The sequence below is a fragment of the Monodelphis domestica genome, chromosome 5 (genome assembly GCF_027887165.1).
Source record: "Monodelphis domestica isolate mMonDom1 chromosome 5, mMonDom1.pri, whole genome shotgun sequence".
In the NCBI taxonomy this organism is placed as follows: Eukaryota; Metazoa; Chordata; class Mammalia; order Didelphimorphia; family Didelphidae; genus Monodelphis; species Monodelphis domestica.
This window is the reverse complement of record NC_077231.1, coordinates 10,100,960-10,114,910: the sequence shown is the minus strand read 5'-3', so window position 1 is coordinate 10,114,910 and position 13,951 is coordinate 10,100,960. Positions and strand designations below refer to the sequence as shown.

Below are 13,951 nucleotides of genomic sequence, written 5' to 3'. Positions count from 1 at the left end.
CCAGCACCTAAACTGGTCAGTTCCGGTGGCTAGGTGCGCGGGGCTGGGGCTGTGGGATAGGGTGGGGAAGAGGCGTCTTGGGCCTTCCTCCTGCTAGCGCCCACGTCCCGGTAGTATTTTCCCTGGGGGAGGGGGCTGGGTGGCTAGAGCTCTTGGGTCCAGTCTGACTGCAGCGCGTACGACCGTCTCTGTCGCCATCCACAGGCTCGGGCGCCGCTCGGCTCCCGCTGCCTGGTCTCCTCCCTCTCCCGTCCTCTCCTCCTCCTACTGCTCATCCTCATCTTCATCCTCATCCCCATCCTCTCAGGAAGGGGGCTCCCGAGCCTCAGCCTGAGCAGGAGACAGGTGCTTCGGCCTCGCCCCCAGCCCGAAAAAAGCCTCCGGACTCCGGAGGCTGCGGCTGTGGTGGCTGAGGCGGCGGCGGCGAAAAAGACAGAAGAACCAGCCCGAGCCGGAACCGGGTCCGAGCCGGAGCACCCTCCCTCCCCCTCCAGTGGAGTCTAGCCGAGGGGCGGGCCCAGGGAGGAGGGAGGAGCGCCGGGGCCCGCCCCCGCCCCCTCGGCCCGGTCCTGCTGCTCTCCCGGCCCGCTGCCGCCACCGCGCTTGCCTCCTCGGCTCCTCGTCTCCTCCGCTCCCCATTCCTCTGCGCTCGAGCCGGGGACGCTCCGCCAGCCCCTCCGGGGCTCAGGTCCCCAGCCCCAGCCCAGCACCCCTCTGGCTGCTCCGCATCATAGGGCCGCCCTCCAGCCTGCCAACTTCTCTTCCTGCTCCCCGATAGCCAAGTGGGGGCCGCGTCTCTCCGATCCCCCGACACCCCCAGGCCCACTGCCCCTACCCCGTCCTTGGAGTCGGCCGGCAAACCAGCTCGAGGACCTGTCCGCTCTCTTCTTTTGGGCCCCTTTCCTCTCCGTGGGCCGGAGGCTAGGGAGCCGCTTGTCCGAGGGCGCGCTAGGAGATCCTTTCAGCGAGCGGCCTCAGCAGTTTGGGGGCGGGGTGGCGCGGAGGGGGCGACGATGCGCCTCCAGACGTGACGGGGTTGCCGCCGCCGCCGCCGCCGGTGCCACCGCCCGTGCCAGTGCCCGTGCCGCCTGTGCCGCGGGAGGCCAGGCGTGAAGATGTGGCTCTTTGGGATTACACGTGGAGATAGGCGATCGGGATCGGCCCCGGGGAGCGCCGGTTGGTGAGACGCGCTGCGCCCCCCCACCCCCTTGTGCCCCGGAGAAGCGGATTCAATGGCGCCATCCCCCAAGAGGAGCCGCCGGAAAGATGCCAACGCCTTGCCGAGCATGTCCTCAACTTTTTGGGCTTTCATGATCCTGGCGAGTCTGCTAATCGCTTACTGCAGTGAGTACCCGCTGCCCCCCCCTTCAATCCCTGCCTCTACCAATCCCCCATTCCCTGCCCGCCATTCAGTGCCCCAGACCTGGCCCCGAGGCAGTGCCCTGGGTAAAGAAGATGTGTCCTGGCACCCCCACCCCAAATCCCCAAATAGCATCTCCACTTTCCCCAAAGAGCTGGAGCCACACGCAGGAAAGCCCGATGCCCCCACAGGACAGGTCATTCCTTCCCTTCCCCTCTCTGCCCAAACGGGAAACTGGACCCAAAATGGCAGTGATCCTGGTGTGAAAATGCTCCGGAACGGGGAGCAGTTTATGCTGGCTAATCCTAGCTCTTAGGGCAGGAGGGGCACATCCTTTTAGCGAAAGCGAGCTGCACGTTCGGGCTGGGAAGCTCACCTCCCGAGGAGTTCCGTGCTGGTCACCCGAGACCACTTTGTACAGGAGTGAGGGCTCTTTGCCCATGGATGCCCACTGAGCCACACTTAAGGATGGTTCTTTTAGTGGCTAGCCTTCCTTCTTGCCTTTCCCCCTCCCGTTTCTCCTCTGGCTTTTGGGCAAAGTGGATAGACAGTCATACTGGAGTGACAGATGGCTTCATATCACTAGGGTAATGTGAAACCGCTCCCAGACTGTGGAATCTCTTTGATTGGGAGGAACCCCAGGATGGGTCCTCTGACATGCATCTATCCTATCTAGCTTTCCATAGATTTCTGGCTCCGAGTGAAAGGGTTGCACCCCCCCCCCCCCCCCATCATAACTGCTGTGTCCTTTGATTGCTGGATGTTAATATTCTCTCAAAGACGCCATCTCCACACTGACGTATCCCAAAGAAGTCCTGCCTGGTGCAGGGAGCTGGGGCTTCTGGTTTCCAAATTGGAGGCTATTTTGCTTTGGTTTTACTGGAAGAGTTGGGAGGCGGATTATGGGGAGAGGGGAGAAGTCTTCTGTCAGTATTGGCCTGTACCACTTTGATTCTTGCCTGGTGCTTAGTGGGTTTGGAGTAAGGGCAGAGGTTTCTGAGAACAAGCCAACAGGCACAGCTGGGGGAGAGATAGGGAGTAAGCATCCTTTAGGAGACATGGCTGGAACATTGTTTGCTTGGGTTCTTTCCTTCTGGGCTTCCCTAATCTCCTCCCTGACAAAGCCACAGTGACTGAGCTGGAACCTACTGGGATAGTTAAATAAATCGCAAGCCCTTGTCTAGCTTCCTAGGACGTGGGCTACTTGAGTATAGAGAAGTAGGGCTAGGAGTTAATCCGGAGTTCTCTTTTCTCTTGGGGGAGGCCATGATCAATGCCACCGGTCCTGCTGCCTGGGACATTCATCTAGATAGCTCCTTATCCTTTAGGGAGAGGGACATGGCCAGGGGAATTGCCACAGGGACTGGTGGGAGGAGGAAGGAAAATGGATTCTGTCTATTTCTTTTTCCCTTTCCAAAAGAGGCCAGCTCTGGCCCTCCCTCACCCCTATTTCCCATCTTCCCCGACTGAGCAGATGCAACACCCTTCAGCAGCCTCTGAAATGAGGTTGCAGTGAGCAGAGGGAACCTGCTTCTCTACTCGGCTCCTATTTGGAGCCCTCGGACAGCCTCCTAGCAGCCTGACTCCCTTCACTAGGCTACCCTTGTTTTGAATATAGGCGTCCTTGTTTCCTTTGCACTCGGGTTCCCTGCCAAGGCCTCTGCTGTGGCAATGGCTTTTCGAAGAAGGAGCAGTCGAGGTGTCTACGAGTTGGCATAAATGATTGACTTCTGCAGAGAACCCAGTGGCCCCTGAATTTTACCAGGAGCAGGGGAGAAAACATTATTTCTGGCCTTGGGTCAGGGCAAGGGGTGGAGTGAACAGAGGTGCACCCATTTCCCTGTTTTCCTTTTTGGTACATACACATCTACCTAGCCACAGGTTTCCTGGGGAAAAACAGTGCAGCTCTATGAGATTGCAGTGGGTTAACCAAGAAGGACTCCAGCAGTGTGCATGGACTTGGTCATACCATTATTTGAGGTGACAGGAATGAATTCTTTCCAGGGTGTTGGAAAATGAGAGCCCTCATCTTCCATTCTGTCATTACTTACGCTCTTTTGTGTCACACACTGGCTGATTTCTGCCCTGGAAAGTTGCTGCTCTCAAGGTGAGCCCCTGCTTTGAAAACTCATTGCTACAAGCAATGGATCAGCTTCCTGATGTGTTCAAAAGAACAACCTCTTAATTGTTTTGTTAAGCAAATCTCACCCAGCCTCCTGTTACTCAAACACCCTGAATTTCCTTTCTGCTACCCTGGGCTCACTGCACACCAGCAATGTCTAAAATATGCAGTGTCAACTCACTCCAGCATCTCTGCGCCTGGTTCCCTGACTTAATGACTGGAGGTGCCATCTCCAATGTTCACCCGAATTAGTTTAGGAGCTCCTGAGTGCTAATGCCTTGGGAGACTTGTGGGCATCCAGTCTGCCACCAAGAAAGGAAGCAGGGTAGTGGGGTTTGGGGCAGAGATGCAAATTCCTGGGAGGAACCCAGTGGGAGAGTCTCTGCTCTTGTTCATCCATGACCTGGTACTGAAAAGCCTCTTGAATGTGGTCGGGAGGGAGGGAGGAGAAAAAAAAAGAAAAGAAAATTTAATGTTAAGGAACATTACGGCAAGGTCTGCTCCCCAGGGCAATGAAAACCTTGAGTGATGCAAAGCTTGTGTTTACTATATGTTTTTGATCTATTTCATGTTGCCATGATAAAATTGACACAATGATATCAAACACAAACCCCTTCATATCTCTCTCCTCCTTTTCCTCCTCATTTCTCCTTTCCCCTCTCTCCTCCTTTTCTCCCCACTCTTCCCTCTCTCCCTACCCCACCCCTATGTCTTTCTACACAAATACAAACACATACAACAATGTCAGTGTACTAAGCAAAATGAAAACCTGCTCAAACCCCGATCATTTATGTCTCCCATTGGGACTGTAGTCCCATGAGGAAATGCCTGACTTTCACTCTATTGACAACACCGATAAAAATGCAAATTGAATGGGTCTCATATTTCCTATTGGTGTCTCCAATGTATTTGGGCTGAGGAAGGATATTTAATGTACTTGAAGGCAAGTTATTTGACTAAGCAGCTAGAAATTATATTAGCCAGCCTGTTTCTTATCCTATAGACCTGCTTCCTTCTTATTCTAGTCTTGGGAACACTGATAAGCATGATGCAAGAGTTCAGTTATTCTCTCTATTAAATTCTTGTCTGTGTGGGAAAAGCTTAAGGTTCTCTCTGTCTGTCTCTCTGTGTCTCTCTCTCCCCTTCTCCCTCTCCCTCTCCCTCTCCCTCACCACCAAGACAGCACTGACTCTGTTTGTGCCTGGCTTTGAATTTGGAAATCCGGGACTTGCTTGGCCTCTATGAAAGAGTCTTCCTTTCTCAAATGTTTGGATTCATATTTAGGGAGATTGGCTCCACCCTATGGTTGGACAGAGACCTGCATCCCACTAATTAGATGTGTTGCCATAGAAACCAAGGCTTGCCTCCCCCCCCCCATTACTGGGGAGGGGAGGAGGGGAGGAAGATACATAAACAGTTGAAAGCCAAAGGGGAACAACTGGTGCTAGCTTTAATATGGATATGTATCTCTGCAGCAGGTGCAGAGACCCTGCCAACATCCTCATACTGTACTGTGCACCCTGGGGCTCTCATTGTCCTACAGCGGGTGCTAGGTGATAGACGTGGAATCGAAACATTCATTTGTCATTTTGCCAGGAAATGTCTCTCAAAGTGCATCTAAACCATCAAATTGCATCTGTCCATGCCACAGTGAATAGGAAATAAGAGCCGTCATGTAAAAATATCTATACATTGGGGGAATTCAGGAAGTAGGGAGGCCCCAATGTTATGGTGGACAAAATTTGTCCTGGGAGGCAAGGGATCACCTGTATTATGCCACTGCCTTGCTGTGTGACCACGAGCAAGTTATTTCCCTTCTCTGGACTTCCATTAAGTGAGAAACTTGGACTAAGGTCCTTTCAAGTTCTGACATTCTACAGTTCTCATTGCTAAAATGCTAAAGATTCTGCTCCCTTGCATTGCCACTCTCTGTGTATATCTTCTGTATGGCTATGTAGAGTATGTGTGCATAATGAATCCATAGATGGAGAAAGGAGACCTGCGATTCCACATGACTGCAGATTCCCCCTGCAGACATCCATTGATGAAGATTGGTACCTACATTGTAAGTTACTGTCTTAGAAAGTCACCTGGCCCAGCCTCCAGGGTCAGGAGAAGTGCCTGCCCCTGGGTCTTCCTGACTCCAAGGCTGCCTTTCTAGCCACCACCCCACTGCTTCTCAGAGCATGAGAGCGACAAGCCCAGAGCCAATGGGGATAAACAGATCACAGATCGGGCATCTTGGGGGGGGGGGGGGCTAGTCAAGTTTGGCAGCAGTTCTGAAGGACACGTGGCTGGGGGCTTGTTCTGCTCAGCAGCAGCAGGGTGATTTCTGTGGCAATCCTGTCCTAGCCGAATATCCTCACTCACTCCAACTATGATAAGGTCACTCAATTCTGCTGAGCTACAAAAATGAGATGACAATATCTGTTGCTGTCAGAAACAAATGAGAGGGAAGATAATAGTACTTTAAGCCATAAGCACAACAGAGGAGATGCAGCAGTTAATTGAACGATGGTGTACGTGCTGTCTCTGGGGCATTTATGTTTCATTCTGACTCGGACCTACACAGTAGATATTCAGGGGTTCATGAGGCATGGATTAAGTGCCAGTGATGTACAGAGCACTGGGCAGGAGTGGGGTGGGGTGCTGTATACACAATTTAGATGGTATAGTCCTTAGGCAGTGGGATGCAAAATCTCTTCACTCAGGCACCCTGCTCTGGCTGTGCTCTAGTTCATCAGTGCGCAGGATACTAAATTCAAATTGGACACACATTTATAAAGTGCTTGTGCTCTGCAAAAGCCCTGTGTTCAGGGCTAGGAAGACATAATATGGAGAGAAAGGACGTACCCTGCCTTCTTCGAGCTTGAATTCAAGAAGGGTATGTAACCCAGACATCAGATGATGCTTAGAATGACACAGGATACACATCAGACTGGGACAAACATTGTCTGTACTGTGGGAGATCTGGGGGAAACACTGTTAGGAATGTGGGGGGGAATCAAAGGAGGCATTACATTAAACACACACAAAACCCCCAGAATAATGCACAAAAGATCATACAACGCAAAAAGAAAAAATGCATTTGAACCCACCAAAGTGTTATAGATTGGGATGAGGTTGGGAGGTCAAAGGTTACTGTGTAAGCTCAGAATATTGAATGGGGAAATAAAATCTGAATGAAAATTTCCTAAATTTGATTTATTTTTGTTGCCCTGAGAGGCACCAAAATGTAACCAGATAAGAAGAGTCAGTGGATCAATAAACATTTACTAAACATTCACCGTGGGACACTGTGCTAATTACTGAGGATCCAGTGATACCAAGGAATCTGAAGCATTGAGTGCAATTCTTGCCTCTACCATGGGGCAAGCCATCACCCCTTTCTGGCCACAGATTCCTTATCTGTCATCTTGAGGATAGTCATAACCATCTTTCCTACCTCCAGGGTTCTTATGAGAGTAAGATGAGAAAATGCATAGGAACTACTTTGAAGCTATGAAATACAACATGCAAATGTGACTTGCTACTATTCTCTTCAAGGCAGTTAACAGATTCAAAATGTAAGTCCATGCTCTAAATCATTTGGGCACATCACTAACCTGTTATTGAAAACCCTTCCCAAGAACAGGCATTTTGATGCCGTGTTTTTTTTTAATCCTTGTTATTTACTCTGTATTTGAGAAAGATTAAAAGATGTCTTATTGCTGCTGCTCAGATCATATTTGTGGTCTCCTTGATTGAATAAAATTGAAAGTACAGGCGATGCTATAAAGCAGGGCTATTTAGAAGTTCATCTCTCATCTTGCTTTCCTTCTTCTTGAATTTAATTTTCCATTTAGAAGAACAGAATTCTACCTGCCAAAATTCTAGCACTGATAGGATTGGCTATTTCCCTTTCCCCTAAATCAGAGTCTCTTAATCTTTTCCTGTGTTTCATAGATCCTTTAGCAATCTAGTGAATCTAAGAATGACTTCTCAGATTTTTTTATTACATGAAATAAAATATAGAGAATTAACAGAAACCAATTATTTTGAAATATTTTCAAAAGCAAGATCAACCTCATGTTAAGAACCCCTGCCTTAAATTCCTCCTCTTCTGCCTCCCTCTACCTCCTCCCTATTCCCCAACAGTGTAATAAAATAATCAAAGAAATCTGCTGGGGAATGTACATTATGCAAACTGGACATCAGAGTGTCTGTGGCATTATACAAAGGCAATTTTCCCCAGAAAAGAATCCTTCCTTGCAGAAGAGGTAATTGGAGTCAGTGGTCCTGGGACTGGCAGGAATATATTGCATGGTGAACAGCTCAAAACCAGGGATCATGTTTTAACTTTTCTTTGTAATCCTCTCATCACATAGCCCAGAGCCCTTCATACACAGCAGGCACTTGACAGTCCTATGGATAGAATGCATAAATCAGCAGTTCTCTAATAGAATCTCAATTTAATTTGACACATATTAAGTGCCTGCTGTATAGAAGGTATAATGCTGAGAATCTAAAGACTCCAAAGGTGACAAATCCTGCCCTCCATCTGTTTCTGGTCTACAGGAGAAATGAAGCAGGCAAACAGATAAGAATCTACTTAGTAAGCTGAACAGGAAGAGCACTGATGGGAAAGGGATCAGGAGGAGCCTCCTGTAGGAGAGGGCATGGGGCTGAATGCCTTAGCATAGTATTTCATCATTAGAGATATTCAAGCAGAGGCAAAGCAACACTTTGTTTTGGGGTCCAGGGACAGAAGATTTCTTCTTTGGGCAGGGACTAGCCTTTATGTCCTGGACACTCTAGGAGCCTTCAATTCCATGTCGTTTTTTTTCTCCTCTTTCAATGAAAGCACCCCAATTACCTACCTCTTGTTGACAGGACCCAAGGGGGGAAGAGGGGCTCAGCTCTTTGGCTGTTTCTGTCAGCTTCCCATTAGAGGGCACCCTAAAGGACACTGGCTGGCATCTGAACTCCTGTCAGAGGAGAAATCAAGTGGAACAGACCTAGTGTTGGCACCAAGGCCAGGAGATCCACTGATTCAGCACCCTTTTTCCATCCTCTTGTAAATACATGCTTGAGAGAACTCTGATGGGGGAAACAATTATCAAGCAGATTTGGACATTTTAAATAATTTGTTTTCAATTACCTTAGGATATGAAGAAAAGGAGAGAAACTCATGGGCTTAGCATTTGTGGGGCTTAATGAGAGAGCTGCTGAGGCCTGTGGCAGAGGTGAATTTGGCCTCTCCGGGGCTGTATCCGTGAGGAACAATGTTAGGCAGATCCTATCCATCTTGAGATAAGAGTTTGCTAATGTATTTGGTGTCTGCTGGTCAAAGTCCAGACTAGCTGAAAAGGGAAAGGAGGCTGGGCCACTGGAAGAGGAAAGGCTCTAAAGGGGGAGAAGGCTCCTAAGGTTAGCACTAGAATGACTCCTAGAGGCCATCCAGCCCTTGCTTTATAGGATCAGGAATGACACCCAGAGGAGGGAGGTAAGAATCAGGATTGGAACTCAGCCCTCTTCCTATTGTCCCACAACATCTCATGCACCTGTCTCTGAAGGAAAAGAGGGATGCTAATCAGTGCCTTTTGAAGCTTTAATCACATAGAAAAAATCATGGGCTTGGAAGAACCACAATGGACCTGTAAGATCACCCCCTTATTTTACAGATGAGAAAACTGAGGCCCAGCAAAGGGTTATGACTCATTCAGGATCATACAGGCAAAGTGACAAAGACTTTTAACATAGACCATTGGATTCTCATGCTCCGTATCCACAAAAGAATGACTCCTGGAAATTTTTCAGGGGAAGTGAATGGAAAAATACTTGATAAAATATGAAATTAAACCACACCCACAAAGTTTATATCCCCCAAATGAGATGCATTGCTGATTAATATCTCCTCCTTGCTAAAAAGGAATTTGGCTGTGAAAGCCATTTTGTAACAAGTTCCAGGGAAGGGTAATAAACTTGTTGACACTTTCATATTTTTTCATTTCTCTGTGAGTTTTAGCCTTGAGGTTGGAACATACAACCTATGGGCACATGTCAAGCTTGGGCCACATGTGCCAACATATTTCACTTATACCTGTTGGGTAAAAACTTGACTTAGCCAAAGAAAGAGGGATGAAGGGAAAAGCTAATCCTAGTAAATCTATGGGGCTAAATTCCCATGTGCTCATTTGGCTCTCTTTCCTGACTCACAATGGTGATGAAATATATAGATCAACTTCTTGGCATAGAACATTTTCAGGTGACTTTTATGGGTGTCATTATGGAGAACTGTTATGATAATGGGACACTAGAAAAAAGGGAAAGAAAACAAAGCATTAAAGCCCCCGTTTCCTGGTAGAGCAGCACAGCTGCACCTTATTTAGGAGGGTTCAGTCTGGAATGGAAAGGCGATGGCCAAGAATTAATGACCTCTACAAAATGCCACCTGCTCGTCACCACCCCCTGCCCTGAGATGTCCTATGGGGACCCATTAGGTGAGTGCCCTGCGGGGTGGTGAGCAGGAGACTGCGGGAGATGGATGATGGAGATGTGACCCACTGCTCTTTGAAGGGGGTGTGTGTCCTGAAGGCCCTTCAGGCTCTTTTGTTAGGAAAAAAAAGTCCCTGATTGCCTGGTGGTGTGCAGTGATTGAATGCTTCCATTCTATCCAATATACATGTTGTAAGTGCTGCCTACAGACTGCCAGGTCCTGGGCTCAACACTAAGGGAGATTCAGAGGAAAAGGCATGGCTTCTGCCCTCAAGGATTCATAGGATTAAGAACAGTAAAGGTGGAGGAGACCCGATCCGCCATCTAAGGCTAGGGAGGTAATAATGAGATATCATATGCCAAGGGACCTGGGAGCAGGGAATGTCAGACAGAACTGGGAAGGAGCTTAGAACAACAAATGTCAGGACTGGGAAGAGCCTTAGAACAGGGAATCGAATAAACCACCTCTGTGGCACTTCCCAGATCATTCCAGTTATCTCCTAGTAGGGAAGCCTTTCTTGCCATACTGTCCCCAATTGTTAGCCTTTCCTATTAGATGTTACTCTGTTTGCCTTCTATTTATTGTGTATTGCTCCATTTCTACAGTAGAATATCAGCTTTTTGAGAGCAGGTCCTCACTGCTTTGTGTCCAGAGCATGGAGCCAAGCACCTGGCTCTGTCCATCAACCACCATTGATTAAGTACATATAATGTGTATAATGAGAAGGGACCCCAGCCCCCAGTGGGCTTGTCCCAGTCCAGTTTGGCTGGAACACATCTCAGGAAGGAGAGAGGAGCACTCTTCCTCCCCAGTATCAGTGGTGAAAGCTTCCTTTCCATAGAGAAGCATCCAGCATTTTCAGAACGCAGTGCTGCTCACAGGGTGAGGTGTGAGTAGGGGCGCCATGACTTTGGTTGACCAATTTTCTGACCTTCTGCACAGACAAGAATCATTTTTTGCCTCTGCAGGAGCAAAAATGGTTTTATAGCCACGAGCATACTCGGTATGGAGATCCTGTGCCAGGGTACAGGGTGTATCAGGCAAGTTCTTTCAATGTCCTAGCCCTGGGCTAAAATGAACAAAGTTCTAGAAATCACACTGCTGGTCAATAATAACATTTATTAAGCACCTACTAGGTTCTTTGCATATCTGGGCTATGTGCTGAGGATATGAAGTAGATCAAAAGCTATCCCTGCCCTCAAGAACCTCACAACCTAACAATTGTGTATGGACAAGATCAAATACAGCATTCGTTGAATCAAACTGATTTGGCCTCAGAATCAAGAGGAAAAGCAATACAATTATTCGGTAACTATCTCCATTGACATACATGCTCCTCATCCCCCAAATTAGCAGCCTCAGCTCTGGGCTCAGATCCCTCCATGTGGCTACTGTTTTCTTTCTTCCACACCAGCTCCGGGGTTCAAGAGTCCCCAAAGGCTTTTTAAAGTTTGTTAATTTATTAAGATGGCTGGAAGGAGTTTCTTTTATCCCCAACTAGGTGAGTAGAACTCTTCTTGAATCCCGGGATATCTAGCTGCTGAGCTTCCAGCCAGAAATATTCTAGGAAGCAAGGAGAGTCTCTAGCCCTTTCAGGCAGTCTTCAGTTTGGATAAGCCTTTGTGCCATTCAATGAGAAGCGCCTGGAGTATGGGGTTCCTGATTTTTCCCCACCCACAGCTTCCTGGAAGCAGCTGGCTCTCCCTTTGGGCTAATAAACCCCTTTGAGATGTCCAAATTAGCTGCCATATGGGGGCAGGTGGGTAGCTCAGTGGATTAAAAGCTAGTTCTAGAGATGGGAGGTACTAGGTTCAAATTTGACCTCAGAAATTTCCCAGCTGTGTGACCCTGGACAAGTCACGTAACCCCCATTGCCTAGCCTTTACCTCTCTTCTGCCTTGGAATACAATAGTATTCATTCTAAGACATAAAGGTTTTTAAAAAAATAAAAATAAAAAGAGCAAAAAAAATAATTCAAATTGGCTGCCATAGAGCCTGTCCTGGATTGGCCTACCCCACATCCAAGCAGAAGATGTCACTATAGGCATCATTATAACTCACAGTTACACAGAGAGCTAAATAACCCTGCTCCATCCTTAGGGCAAAGGCAGTATATATAGTCAGAAGTCCTGAGTTCGGGCCCACATTTTATGTTTACCACCTGTGTGGTAAGTCAGTTTGGGGATTATAGATTTAGAGCTGAACAGGATCTTAGAGACTATTGAATCCATTCTCCTAAATTTACAAATGAATAAACTGAGGCAGACAGAGATTAAAGTAATTTTCCCAGGGTCACAGAGCTAGGAAATTCCTGAGGCAGATTTTAAACCCAGATCTTAGTGATTCCAGATCTATTAACTTCCTTGAGTTTCAGCTAGGAAACTTTGTTAAATGAGAGGGCTGATTTACATGGCCCAAGAAATCTTTTTCAGGTCTTGATCTAGGATCCTATAATCCCCATTTTATAGCTGAGGATACTGAGTCTAAGGAGACAAAGCAACTTAAGTTCAGCAAAACATCAATGAACCCCTATGATGTACAAGGCAATGTGAACAGGACAAGGTATCTTTTCATGGCCCCTGCCCTCAAGGAGCTTTCAGATATAGCTGACCAGCCCAAGGTCACCCAGGTACCTAATAATGAAGTCAGCATGAAATCTGAGCTCTCCCAGTTTGCCAGTCATCATTCTTCCCCCTGCACCAATGGAAGAAGCATGATGTCGCAAAGATATTGTTAATGAAATGAATGAGAACCTCCTGCTCATGGGCACATTCAAGGTCTTTCTTCCACCCTCTCATCCATTCTCACAAATTCCCTGCACAGTGAGCAGGGCAGTGCTATAACTCTATGTATGAGAAGACAGGTTGAGCTTCCTGGATTGGCATCCTGGGACTCACACTGCACATTAGTGGTGGGTAGGGTCTGGATAGAAGCCTGGTTCCTGCCTTCTGGGGCTTTGCTCTGAGAATTGCCTTGATCAGACCACAGGCATCTACTACCTAGGACCTCCTCTATAGAAATTTGCTTAGGGCTAGACCCAAGCCTCTGACCCTCGCCCCACTCTTAGTGCATTCCAGGTTGACTTTCTGTGAAGTCAGGATGGTCAGCAGTCCCAGCAGGGCAGAGAGGGCATGACTACCTTTCTGATGTTTCTCAGGGTTAACAAACATTCATTTCATCATATTTCACTGGAAGATTTTGACTCTGTCCCTCTCAAAGCATCTGCATGAATTACTGAAAGTTATTATTGTCTTCCTTTTTTGCATAACCTCTCTATTCTGTTCCCGCAGAGCCAGATTATAAAGACTGTTGACAGGGCTGGCACCGTAACACCAGGCATCTTGGTGCTTTGGGCACTACATTGACACTGACAGTTATTTGCCATAAGGAGTTAAAAGCAAAAGAAAGAAAAAAAGACTCAGGAAATCAGTGTGCTAGTTAAAAGGGGAGAGAGAGAGATAGAGAAAGAGACAGACAGACATAGAGACAGAGAAAAGGAGGTGGAGGGAGGAAGGGAGAGAGAGAGAGAGAGAGAGAGACAGAGAGAGAGAGACAGAGAGAGACAGAGAGAGACAGAGAGAGGCAGAGAGAGACAGAGAGAGAGAGAGGAGATACACATATCACACATATACACACACACATATATATATGTGATTGTCCATCCAATCATCATAACAGATTTTTTAAATGAAGAATACAAGCAGCTTGTATGTGTCAAAAGGCTGAACTTGGACCAGTCTTAATGCCTCCAAGTTTAGCTCTCTTTTTACTAGCTACCTCTACTATGTAGGTATGTATAAAATATTACATGTATACCTTGTATACACACACCTATATATATATATATAAATACATATATATATATACACACACATGCATACAAATACATATATATATATATATAGGTGTGTGTGTGTGTGTATACATAGTCTATATTTACTTGTTGTGTCCTTGATGGAATCTTAGTGTTTCTGTTGCCCCAGTGCCCAGG

General features: G+C 47.4%; 1 protein-coding gene across 2 annotated transcripts in view; it reads left to right on the top strand.

Moving 5' to 3' along the window:
• Positions 1-215: 215 nt before the first annotated feature.
• Positions 216-13,951, top strand: part of TAFA5 (TAFA chemokine like family member 5) — a 550,906-nt gene continuing 537,170 nt past the window's right edge. Inside the window, exon 1 of one of the 2 annotated variants that reach the window (XM_001375272.4) lies at positions 216-1,344. In XM_001375272.4, the coding sequence (XP_001375309.1) occupies positions 1,233-1,344 (112 nt within the window). In that variant the 5' untranslated portion in view covers positions 216-1,232. The remainder of the gene's footprint in view (positions 1,345-13,951) is intronic. The other variant, XM_007502516.3, reaches the window with a different exon arrangement.